This window comes from Ahaetulla prasina, chromosome 1 (assembly GCF_028640845.1).
Source record: "Ahaetulla prasina isolate Xishuangbanna chromosome 1, ASM2864084v1, whole genome shotgun sequence".
NCBI classification, from domain to species: Eukaryota; Metazoa; Chordata; class Lepidosauria; order Squamata; family Colubridae; genus Ahaetulla; species Ahaetulla prasina.
This window is the reverse complement of record NC_080539.1, coordinates 333,706,697-333,719,598: the sequence shown is the minus strand read 5'-3', so window position 1 is coordinate 333,719,598 and position 12,902 is coordinate 333,706,697. Positions and strand designations below refer to the sequence as shown.

Genomic DNA, 12,902 nt, shown 5'->3' with positions numbered 1-12,902 from the left:
AGCGCTGTTACCTTCCCACCAAAGTGGCCCCTATTTTTCGGAGCTCACTCCATTACACGGTGCTAGGGATTTGAACCGCTGAACTGCCGACCTTCTGATCAACAAGCTCAGCATCTTAGCCACTGAGCCACCACATCCCCTTTAGTAAGATTGCTAGGTGCCTAATTTCATTGTTTGCATGATCCTGTGAAAGTTTAATACACAACTCATAGCTATGGTAGGTATTTGATCAAATCCATATTTGACAGCATTATAATTTACGGATAAAGACATGTTTTAAAAAACAATTCTGTCTATGTAGTGCAAATCATGCCTTTATATTTTAATATAAACATCAAGGGTCTTCGTAAGCAGCAACACTTGTGATTTTATGCCTCAGTTTAGCTTTTATAGATCAAGTATGTTTTTACAGAAATTTAGAAGGTATTTAGACAGTGGTGGGATTCAAGTAATTTAACAACCGGTTCTCTGCTCTAATAATTTCTTCCAACAACCAGTTTGCCAAACTGCTCAGTAAGTTAACAACCGGTTCTCCCGAAGTGGTGCAAACTGGCTGAATCCCACCACTGTATTTAGAAATTTTGGAAAAGGGTTTTTTTTTACTAAAGTTTTATTTTGTAGAATATTTATCAGTATCTTTCTCTATTTTTATATTTTAATTGATATGGAAAATATTACACTTCAACCCCAGCAAGACAGAGTGCCTGTGGGTATTTGGAGACAAAGTACTTCCATGTTTCTGTCTGGGGTTGCCCTACCTCAGACAGACCTAGTACACAATCTCGGGGTCCTTCTGGACTTGCAGCTCCTGCTTTTGGTGATGCATCAGTTACAACCATACCTGAACCTGAATACTGCTCACAGTAACTCAGGCTGATTCAAGGTGGTAGTAGTTACCTTTAAAGCCCTACATAGCGGGGACTGAAGTACTTGAAGGATTGCAGGACTGCCTTTTTCCAAAGCCTCTACCTGCCCAACCAGATATAGCAGAATGGGCATGCTGCAGATTCTCTGACAGAGTGTCTGCTGACAGGGACCAAAAGACAGCATTTTTTGCAATGGCCCCTCCTCTATGGAACATTGTCCCTTCAGAGATTAGAATGGCTCCAACCTTGTTAACCTTTTTTAAGGCCTAAAAACCTGAAGTATTTGAAGGATTGCAGGACTATGTTTCCAACCCTGGATGCTGAATTTTATTTTATTTTATGCTGCCCATCTCCTCTACAAGGTGACTTTGGACAGCTATGTGAATGTGTTAAGGGCCCCGTTTCCTGACTGTATTGCTAACTAGCCAAATATCATGGCTGTTATGTAAATTTATTTTGTTTCAGTTGTTTTATTCTTTAAAAAAATGTTTTTAGTATTTTGATTGCAATATATATATATATATATTTGAATTGTAAGCTGCCCAGAGTCGTTGACTGAGATGGGCGGCTATAGAAATTGAATGAATAAATAAAATTACTTGAAATAAATTGTTTACTTTTAATATAGTTATTTATAAATTTTGGATTCAGGAAATTTGATTTAAAGAATCTTATGGTTTAGGAATCTTAACTCTCTTTAGAACTTCTCAATCAGAAACCTTGTAGCTGAGAAAAAGGTATGGCTACTCACTGATTGCCTTCATTATCTGCAGCAGCATGCATTTTCCTTTCCATAGCTTCAGTCTGTCCTTTCAACTGCTAAATCTTCTCTTTGGAAAATTTTCATCCTGATATCGAGCATCTGTTGAATGTTATAATTGTTTCCTTTCTAGCTTTCCTTCTCCCTTTTAAAATACTTATAGCTGTTAACATTGGTCTTCAATGCATTATGATAACATTGCTTTGACTCAGGTTACCAGAAGAGGTAATTGTTAGCAGTAACCACCAATGACTTGTTGAGGCTTTCATGTTGGTTATAATTAGTAAGCAAAGCCTTTTTGTTCCTTCAATTTAGCATTAAACATCCTCAGTTTGTCTACCTATTAAAACTTTTTATTTAATTCTCTAATAATCTGATACATAATAAATATTAAATTAGCACTAAATGCAACCACCATTTAGTGTAACATGTAAGAATTAAATGTGTAAAAATATACATGAGTACTAAAGATACAATTTGTTTCTTAAAACATAGGCTCTTTTTAGAACAATTGTAATTATAATCAGTACTTTCTGTGTTATGATAAAATGTGAAATTGACAATGGTAAGTATTGGGAGATGCAAGATAAGCTTCATATAATTTGCCCAAGTTCATGTTGTTATGATTTGATAACATTTCTCTTCATATAATATCAACAGCTAGAATTCTGTGCGTTACTTGATCTGGAGCAAATTCCCTGTCTTTGCTTATTCTACCTTTTAATAAAATATAGAAAATTACAAAGAGTATTTGTCTTTTGGCTTGAAAATAAACTTTTTAAATATTTTCATGTAGAGGAAGGTAATTATGAAGGTTAAGGCAATTCTAAATATTGACATTTAAAAGTGCAAGGTTGGGAAGCTATTGGATTGATTTGTAAGTATGGTAAGATATGTGTACTATGACCATACTTCATTGCCCAACAGTTGTGGATCTGAAATGTCCAGTCCACATGTGTAAGACTGATTAATCAATAATTTTTAGCAGCTTATTGAAAATTGATACAACCTGCTATTTATTCAATTCTGTAGTTTGATTCCCTGGAATATTGCAGTCATTTTGATGGTTTTCTGATTAAAGCAAATAATCTATGTTACTTTAGGGAGTTTTGAATGAAGGTTTTGGGAGTGCAGAATTAAACACAAAAGTTTTTCTCCTTGTGACAAAGCTAGTGGGTCTAATTCTGCCTAAAGCTGATTCAAATTCTGATTTGGGGATTAATTCTGGATGGGGAGAAACAGGCTCAAGCTTAATCCCTCCAAGATGGAGTGGCTGTGGATGCCGGCATCCCGATTCAGTCAACTGCAGCCGCGGTTGACTGTTGGAGGCGAGTTACTGGCCCCAAAGGACAGGGTGCGCAACTTAGGTGTCCTCCTGGATGATTGGCTGTCGTTTGAAGATCATTTGACGGCCGTCTCCAGGAGGGCCTTCCACCAGGTCCGCCTGGTTCGGCAGTTGCGCCCCTTCCTTGATCGGGATGCCTTGTGCACAGTCACTCATGCGCTCGTTACCTCTCGCTTGGATTATTGTAATGCTCTCTACATGGGGCTCCCCCTGAAGGGGAGGCTTCAGTTAGTCCAGAATGCAGCTGCGCGGGTGATAGAGGGAGCTACGCGTAGCTCCCATGTAACACCGCTCCTGCGCAGACTGCACTGGCTACCTGTGGCCTTTCGAGTGCACTTTAAGGTGTTGGTTACGACCTTTAAAGCGCTCCATGGCTTAGGGCCTGGGTACTTACGGGACCGCCTGCTGTTACCACATGCCTCCCACCGACCCGTACGCTCTCACAGAGAGGGACTTCTCAGGGTGCCGTCCGCCAAACAATGTCGGCTGGCGGCCCCCAGGGGAAGGGCCTTCTCTGTGGGGGCTCCCACACTCTGGAACGAGCTTCCCCCAGGTTTACGCCAAATACCTGACCTTCGGACTTTCCGCCGCGAACTGAAGACACATCTTTTTATCCGCGCGGGGCTGGCTTAAATTGAATTTTAAATGTCAATTTTATTAATTTTAATTGGGGTTTTTTAGTGTATGGTAAATTTTTAAATTTTCAGGCTAATTTAAATAAGTTTTTTAAATTGCATTTTAATTGTATTTTGTATTGTTCGTTTTATTCTGCCTGTACACCGCCCCGAGTCCTTCGGGAGAAGGGCGGTATAAAAATCAAATAAATAATAATAATAATAATAATTCAAGTGTAGCAAAGAAGGTCCACTTATATTGTAAAGTGTCATTATTCTAAATAACAAGAAACCTTCATTTGAGGCTACTGGATTTTTTTGGTAGTTTGCTGTGAATTATTTGCTAAGCTGTCTGATAAGTTGTTCATTTTTGTTGAAGTCCATCTTGGAGAATGATAAATATAGTATGAGTCTCCTTTTTGCATAGTCACATTTGCTTATTTCAGTTGCTATAGCCTGAGGATGTAGAGAGAGTCCCTGGAGAGGTATAATTTATCACATCTACTCTTGTCTGTTTGGGCACTAATGTTATCCAAGTCTAAGCACCTGAAAGAGAGTTTTCAGTGTACTTAGTTTTACATAGTCTTTAAATGTATATCTCCTAATAGTTTCCTGGATATCTCAGTCATATTCAGTACCATTTTTATGGGGTCTGGCTTCATTGGACACAATCCTACTTATTAAGCACTCAAAGAATCAACATTTCTCTGTCCCCATGGCTACCAAGTAGAACTTCCCACACAGGAAGGAATATAATTACTTTGGTACAGTTCTTCCAACCCATTCAGGTGGTCCTGAAGGCTATTTATTAGACTTCTTGGAGGTTTCTGATATTGATTATATGACAAAAATGGTCATGTTTCCTTCACCAGAGTCCCTCTATGGGTCATCCATGAAGGAAGCCAGCTTGGTTTCAATCTCATTCCTAGGCCTCAAATCTTGAATGTCACATGTCTAGATGTAACCTGTTTCTTCTACTCTTTCTACAACCTTCCTCTAATATTCAAGACATGTTTAGTGAGCTTTTTTATAAATTTGTTTTCCTTGATTTTTTTGTATATATTCAGTGTCCTGTATTGTGACTGACATCTTTTAGAGCTTCTTAAGCCTAATAAGCTCCCTGGGTGATATTTTCTAAAGTAGTGGGTCATGCTAAGAGAAACAATATTGACTGTCTCAAGGTTATTAGATTAACTACAGGAAAATGCAATTGAGAATATCAGTAATGGTAAAGATGTCTGAGCTATAAGCTGAATTCTTCAGGAAGTATTGTATGTTCTTAAATGAACACCATTTTCTGTTATGTGCACTTTTATGGGATTCTGCTTACATAAGCACAAATAGTTGTTGGCAAGTATGACAGGTATTTTGCTAAAAATAATAATTTATCTTAATGGTGATAAAGCTTTTATAATCAGCTTTTACCTGCTCTGTTAGAAATGTTTATCTGTGACATTACATTAAATTTTGTAATACTTAAAATAGTAGTGATAGCTACCATATTTTTTGGTGTATAAGATGCACTTTCCTCCCCCTAAAAAGTGGATGGAAATGTCTATGCGTCTTAAACAGTGAATGTTGCCGAAGTCTCGCCCACCTGCTGGCCCCCACTCTTCAGCTTCTGCCTCCTAGCAATTTGCCCCCTTGCAGCAAAAAGCCTGGTCAGCTTCATCACAGCCTGATTTAGCACGAGCAGCTGATTGGCGATTGGCTCTGCCTCTTGGAATACTGCCTATCAGCTGTTCCAAGCTGTGGGGATCGCCACCACCCATCACTGTCGTCGCCACTCATTGCCTCCCCTGCCTATCGGCGCCTCCACACACCCCATTTTCACCCTCTGTTCATCCCATTTTCGGCCCATTCCAGATGATGGGGATTGCTGCTGCCGCCTATCCCCGCCACCTAGACCGGGTCAAAAATGGGGCACATGGAGGTGGTGATAGGTGGCAGTGGCGATGGATGGTGGTGATGGGCTGTGGCGATTGCCACAGCCTAGAACAGCTGATAGCCGGTATTCTGATCAGGCTGTTTGCTGTTAGGAGGCAAATTGCTGGGAGGCAGATTTTTTTTTCTTGTTTTCCTCCCCAAAAGCTAGGTGCGTCTTATAGTCCAAAATATACGGTAATTGGATTTGTCGACACTGGATATATGAAGCAAAATATTATTTTATTGCAGCATAAAAGTTATAGAAATGGGTGTATCCAGCCATATTGAGTATGTGCATTTCTATGAATGCATATCCGATTTGCATTAAAATTACAGATTGCAGAGGAGAATATTTTTCATGTATGTTTTACACATACCAGAACCATTGTATACTCATTGTGACTAGTAGACTTTGGTAATTTTAACCTGTATGGATTGGCCTAATCATCTCCCAAAGGCATCCAAATTGGCAACCATCTTTGTTATTATAAACACAGAGGGATTTTTAAAATTGTTTTTGGTGTGTGCAGTGCTTCAGCTTAAGTCTTCAAAAAGAGCTTCAAAGCACATGAGAGTATGAAAATAAGATCTGTCTGCAACATGTTTTCCTATCCACCTATTTTCCCCTAATTATGGGGCAGCTTTGGAAGGTAGCCACAAGGTGGATCTAATAACCACACACCAAATACCAAAAAGTATTTTTTTTAAAATACCATATCCACATTTCCACATATTGAAAAACACCTTTTGAAGATTGAACCTAAAGCATTGTACTACCCTAACTGAAACTTGTATTTTTTAGGCAGTTAAATCTAATTTGCCCTAGATGCAGAAGAGAAATTGATTACCCATATTTATATTAAAAATGGTAATTGGTATTACAAATTCTCATAAATACTACAAATTCTATGTTCTTCCATATGTTTAGAGCCTGAACGAGATTCTGGAATCGGCAGATGCTCCATTGGAAGTTACTGAAGGATTTATTCAGTCAATATCTCTGTCCATTCCTTGGGGCTCTTTGCTTCAAGATAACTGTGCACTTGAAGTAAAGGGCTTAGAGATGGTCTTAAAGCCAAGGCCATGTCTAGGTAAGTTAATAAACAACAGTTGCTTGTCATTACAAGTTGTATATTTTTTTTGCATGTTAGAAGATAAGTCGATTAGTGTAAATGAACTAGTATCACAATACAGGTAGTTCTTGCTTAATGACCTTAATTGGGACTGGCAAGTCCATCGCTGAGTAAACATCATGTGATTGCCCACATCTCAATAGAAGTCCTGGCAGTCCATATTTCAGTTAAGCAAATCACCCATGGTCTTTAAGTAAGACATTACATGATGCCATCACATGACCTCCTCCTGGCTTCCCTGTTGATTTTGCCAGCTGAGAAGGTTGTAAATGGTGCTCACATGACCACTGTGATATGTGTGAGGCCTAGTGATAAGCCACTTTTTCAGCACTGTTGTAACTTTGAACTGCAATAAACAAATAGTTGTTAAGCAAGCACTACTTGTATCCATTTAATTTTTCTAGGTAGAATATTTGAATATCAAATAGGTATGGTATCATGAGGCATTGTGTATGTTTATCCATATCTAATCAGATTATAAGGAAATAAGTATTACTGCAAATAATCTCCTTGACTTGGGACAAAGGATATTGGTCAATGTTCAAATATATACATTTTTGGCTCAAATACATTATTTCAAAACTATGATATCCTTTGTCTTGTAAACAATTTTTATCTTACTTTATAAAGGCAGTTGTAGGCTATCGAGATGTATATAGATTCACTGTGTTTACAATTTGAAATTTTAAAGAAGAGATTGGACAGCCAGTTGAAATGATACAGGGTCTTCTGCTTTGGACTAGAAGACCACCAAGATTCCTTCCAACTCTCTGTTATTCTGTATATTATAAACTCGCATCTGATTTGAAGTTTCTTCATAAAATAATAATCTTCATACTGCTTTAGTTTTGTTCAGAATCTTGACCATAACTACAAAATTAGATCTATTGTCTGACTCCTGACTATATGAAAAACCAGTCTTATTTTATAATGAGGACCCAAATTGTTGGAGACAATATGTTTGACTCTGTAAACGGCTTAGAGAGGGCTGTAAAGCACTGGGAAGCAGTATATAAGTTTAAGTGCTATTGCTATTATAAATAAAAAGGAGTGTGCCTTTGTCCATATTTTGAAGCTCAGAGGTTCTATTGCTATTTTGTAGCTGTATAATTTTCATATATCATGTTCATACTTGGAGAGGTCCTGCTTTTCATTCACAGGCAATATAAGATTATTGATTGGCATCTTGGAGCTGTTGGAAAAACCCTCAGAATGCTTAAGACCAAACTTATTACACGTATTGGACGTTTGTAATATAATTATCCACACTTCCATGTTCTGCTGTAGAAGTCTACCATTTTGACTTCTACAGCAGAAAAATAATTTTGTGTATTCCATTGATCTTGCAATATTTGGGCAGAACATTCTCCATACATGTATGAAGTAAAAGCAGACATATCCTACAATCTAATTTACTCCATAATATTCTTTTTCTAGTTTTTACTTTGCTACATTTAATGTTACTAGTGAAAAGTTTCTGTGTGAATAAGTATAAACTTTGAGAGGCTTCACTTTTTGTTTACTACATAGGAAATCACTGCTGTGCAAATAGAAAGAATTAGTCAGCAATGTTTTGTTGATTAAGTTCATGATTTACTATTACTGACTCATCCTCATGATTTAATATTAATAGTGGCTGAAGTTGACTAAAAATAAAAGCATGTTTAACTTTTTTTGGTAGCTTCTAGTTCAGAACCAATGTATTGGTCAAGCTTTATGACGAGTAGCATGCAGCTTGCAAAAGAATGTCTTAGTCAAAAACTGACAGATGAACAAGGAGAAGGGTCCCAGCCTTTTGAAGGACTTGAGAAATTTGCTGAAACAATTGAAACAGGTACTGTTTGCTTCATAAACTGCAAAGCAAATTATCCGTTAACCAAAAGTATATTTTGTTAATTAAGTCACAATAATTGTCAAGTTTTAAAATGTTGTGGCATTATTTAGTAGCATATAGGTCCTGCTGCTATGCTGTGATGGGACAGGTTTGCATGCATAAATCACTTTCACAGTTAGAAAAGGGAGGCCAGTGACAATGTTTCACATGTTCATTCAGCAGTCTCTCTTGCCCAATATTTTAGTCCTTAAATGTTTTCTACTGAGATGGACTCTGAATTGTTACAAGAAATGCACATACCAATTGTTTTTCTTACATAGAGATTAGTGCATTGTAATCTGATTTTACTTGGGGAGGTGGGGGGATGAAAGAGTTCATTACTGTATAATTAAAAGGATAGTAGCAGCATCATTACTTCAATTTTTTTATCCCGCATTTCTAGCTATCAGGTGTAAAAACAACCAGGAGCCAGGATAGAATTCAAAAGTACTACATGTTTATTTCATGCTATCTATGCAAGAATCTGATCTACTAACAATCAAGGCAAATTGATGCCAAATAAGAGTCAAGGGACTTCAAGGGTAGCTGGACTTAAATCTCTTTTAGAGTCATAGCAGTGCCAAACTGATGATGTGTTTAACTCCACCTTCAGACTCAATCTGGTCATTCCTACATCAGCCAGCGGATGCTTGGAAATAGCAGTATCTACTTAGCTGATGCAAGTTTATATAGGTTTTTAAGTACTATGTTTCCCCAAAAATAAGACCCTGTGTTATATTTTTTTGAACCCTGGAATAAGCTCTTGGCCTTATTGCTATGTGCTCAAAAGCCTGATTGGGCTTATTATCAAGGGGTGTCTTATTTGGCGGGAAACTATTGATTTCCTTCAGGCTTAATATATTATGTGATCAATTATTTATAAGCTGTAGTTTATTGCTCAGTGTAATGTATATTGAATTTGTCTTGATAATATGATTCTTTCTGCCTAGTCTGAATCTAGCAGGTATAACACTTATTTCTTATCTTGATATTTTTACTATAGTTTTAAGAAGAGTGAAAATCAATTTTTTAGACACTGTTCTGAGAATTGAACATGTCCCAGATAATTCTAAAAGTGGAACAGCACTGGAAATTCATATTGAGAAGTAAGTAGGTTTTGATTTCTATTTTAAATGATGGCTGGAATAGAATCAGTACTTTATAAGAATTTAAAATAAAGGTTCTACTGTATTCCTCAATAATAGAACTTGTCATTGATTATGTCTGTAGCAATAATGATTGGGATTTTAAACATGTAAGAAGATACAGGAATTTTGTAATTAAATTGGTGCATTAATATTATTAGAGGTTAAGTTGCATATGCTTCTATGCCCGTGTGATACAGTAATGCTTTGCTAGATTTTTATGGAGATTCTCAGTCATCCAGGTCATGGTTGTTCCAAAGGTGCTTTTTCAAAAGGCAACTGGACTTTTTCAGGGGTTTTTCTTTGAAGCTATTCATGTGATATAAACAAGAAAATTGTAAATTTATATTCTATCCTTATTTCATTATTGATTTCACTGCTTACAGAATGGTGTACTGTGATGAAACTGCTGATGAATGTTCTGGAAATGTGCATCAGCCCACAGCTTTTGCTCACAAATTATTACAGCTCTCAGGTGTCTCTTTTTTCTGGGATGAATTTCCGGCATCAGCAAAATCCTCTCCAGTCTGTTCCACTACACAGTTGGTAAAATTCTGTTTATTTTTTATTGTATTACTATAGCACCAGAAATTTAAATTTCAAAATATGGATCTTGGTAGGTTATACTATAAAAGCAAAGCAGATTGAGAGCATAATATTAATTCAATAAAAGCAAAAATAATAATATCATGATACAGATATATAAAATGCTAATGTGATGTAGCAACCATTTATTTTGCAAATGCCCTCCACTGATCAGTCAGTAAGTGTTTTTAGAAGGACAGCAAAGCTGCTAGCCTACCTTCAATGGGAGAGTTTGGTGTTATGTGGCAGACAAAATTGAAAATCATTGCCTTTTCCTCTGACCTCAGAGGCATGAAGGATCCTTAACAAGTGTTGATGCAAAGTATGCAGTGGATGTTCAGCAGGGTTCTTCCATATGAGAAGCCCCCAATTCCAGTTGAACTTCCAGTGAAGAAGATGGCAATCTCATGACCAAAACTACAGCTGAGCTGTCATTCAGCAGAGACAGTAACTTTCCATCTATTAAGACTAGATAGCTGCTGTCCTGTCACCATCAGTATTCCAAGAACTTGTGTAGTATTTGTCATGATGGAGACTGAAAAATATATATAAATGTATACAGGTTGTCCTTGCTTAACATCCACTTGTTTAGTGATGCATTTGAAGTTATGATGATGCTAAAGAAGAGACACTTACAGTGATCCTTGTAGTTGCAGCCGATGTAGCATCTCTGAGGTTTCACTACCTGCTTCCATGAAGCAAAGTCAGTGGGGAAATTGACAGGAAATTGCAAATGATAATCATTTGACCATCCCTACAGTTGTGTGGAATTTGCCTAACATCTGGGACAATCAAAACTGCTGTCATAAGTTGGTGTGGTTATGTGACATTGTGCTTTATGACTTTGTCACTAAGCAACGGCTGTTTCTCTGTCAGTTATCATCAGTTAGCAAGGACTACCCATATAATTATCTGTATGTATTGCACAAATTATGTACTTAAGGCATAAGCATTCCTGCCCGTTTTCTCTCCCAATTTTCATATTTTCTCTCCCAAGCATTTGCAGTTTTGAGTGTCTAGTTCTGTGAAGGCTAAATTGAGTAATTGAGCATTTACCAAAATTTTGTTAAATCCATCCATACAGATTACATGCAAATTTGTTTGTAAAATATAGTAGTATAGAATATTCTGAATTAAATACTCAATGTTGCTTCATGGTCAGTTATAAGACCAAGTAACCCTTCTACCCTCCCAAATTGTTCAGTGTAATTTCAGCTTACCGTTGCCTTTTTTTCTGGGCATTTTGCTGTAAAGCACAGGCCTATCACCACCATCATGTTATTTAAAATGCCTTTTAAGATCTATTGTCTCTGTTAGGTTGGTGGTTAGCTTTGTATTAAAAAGAAGTGAAGTGGGAAGAGGTACTTCTGAGTTAGTATTCTTCCCAAATTAGAGTTATCTTGCTAGAAACTAGAGCAATTAAAAAAAGGAGTTTATATAACAGTTTAGCATATGATAATCACAAAAGCTCCAGCTCATAATTTAAGTGACCTATATCATAGAGTATTATGCACTATTATTTATTTATCAAATTAAGCACTACCCATCTGACTATCTAAATATCTCTGGGTGGTTTATAGATAAAAATCATAGAACCATACAAAAAGATTAAAATAGACTAAACAGAATGAGAAACAAGTAAAAATAAAGAAAAACGGTAAGTTAAAGGCAGAGACAACACCTTTAAGGCAACCTCAAGGTTGCATAGTGCCCTTGTATCCCCACAAAAGTTGGCAGAGTCAGATCTTCATACTCTTCTAGAAGGCCAGGACATAGGGTGAGAACAATTGCAGAGACATTTTGCTATAAAACCATAGTTAAATTTGCAATGTTAACAATATTTTATCCCGTTATTGCAGTGTTTCTAATTTTGTGCTTTACTGAAAAATTGTATTGAAAACTACAGTACAATATGTATTTTTCTAATGGCTTGAATACGTGTATTTCTGCACACAGCAAAGAAAGTGTGCTTATATAGTTACCTCTATATTTTTATTTATGTGTTTCAAAGTTAACAGAACCAAAGCTTTCACCTAGCTGGAATCCAAAAATTATGTATGAGCCACACCCTCAACTAGCACGAAACCTACCTGAAGTTTCTCCCTCAGATCCTGTGCAAATATGTAAGTTGATTGGAAGGATGGAACTGAGTCTTACATTAAAACAAAATGAAGTGCTTCCAGGAGCAAAGGTTAGTTGTTGATCATAGTCATGTTTTTTTTTCACCCTTGATACATGTTATTCAAGTCTTGGTATAGATATCTCTCTTTATTCTGCATTCCAATTTTCCTTGATAAAGTTTTTTTGTATGTAGTTGAATTCTGTTTAGTCTACTGTGTAAAATGAAGAATAAGCATGTTGCAGTTATTAGGCCGTTGCATGTCCCTTCTTTAAAATCAGTGCAGATAATCTGAAGTGTGTGTCACTAACTGCTTCATGCTTGCTGCCTATGGTTTGATCTTTTTTTCTATTTTAAGGCGAAGAAGGGCAAAAGAATCAGAAGACATAAATACAACTAAATAATAATACATGCAATTAAAAACAGTGGTATTTCAGTTATAGACCCAGACAAGAAGTACAATGTCATTTGTAACATTTTAAAATTAAATTATTTAACTAGTAGTCATCACTTGTCAAGTTTAACTCAAAGGCAAG

The 12,902-nt window shown here is 36.7% G+C and overlaps 1 protein-coding gene across 2 annotated transcripts in view; it reads left to right on the top strand.

Moving 5' to 3' along the window:
- ATG2B (autophagy related 2B) overlaps window positions 1-12,902 on the top strand; it is a 57,997-nt gene that overhangs the window by 1,681 nt on the left and 43,414 nt on the right. For both annotated transcript variants that reach the window (XR_009152651.1, XM_058162640.1), the window contains exons 2-6: window positions 6,440-6,602; window positions 8,326-8,478; window positions 9,521-9,623; window positions 10,049-10,208; window positions 12,259-12,438. Coding sequence is in view for 1 of the 2 variants with exons in the window: in XM_058162640.1 (XP_058018623.1) it covers window positions 6,440-6,602; window positions 8,326-8,478; window positions 9,521-9,623; window positions 10,049-10,208; window positions 12,259-12,438 (759 nt within the window). In the remaining variant the exon portion in view is untranslated. The remainder of the gene's footprint in view (window positions 1-6,439; window positions 6,603-8,325; window positions 8,479-9,520; window positions 9,624-10,048; window positions 10,209-12,258; window positions 12,439-12,902) is intronic.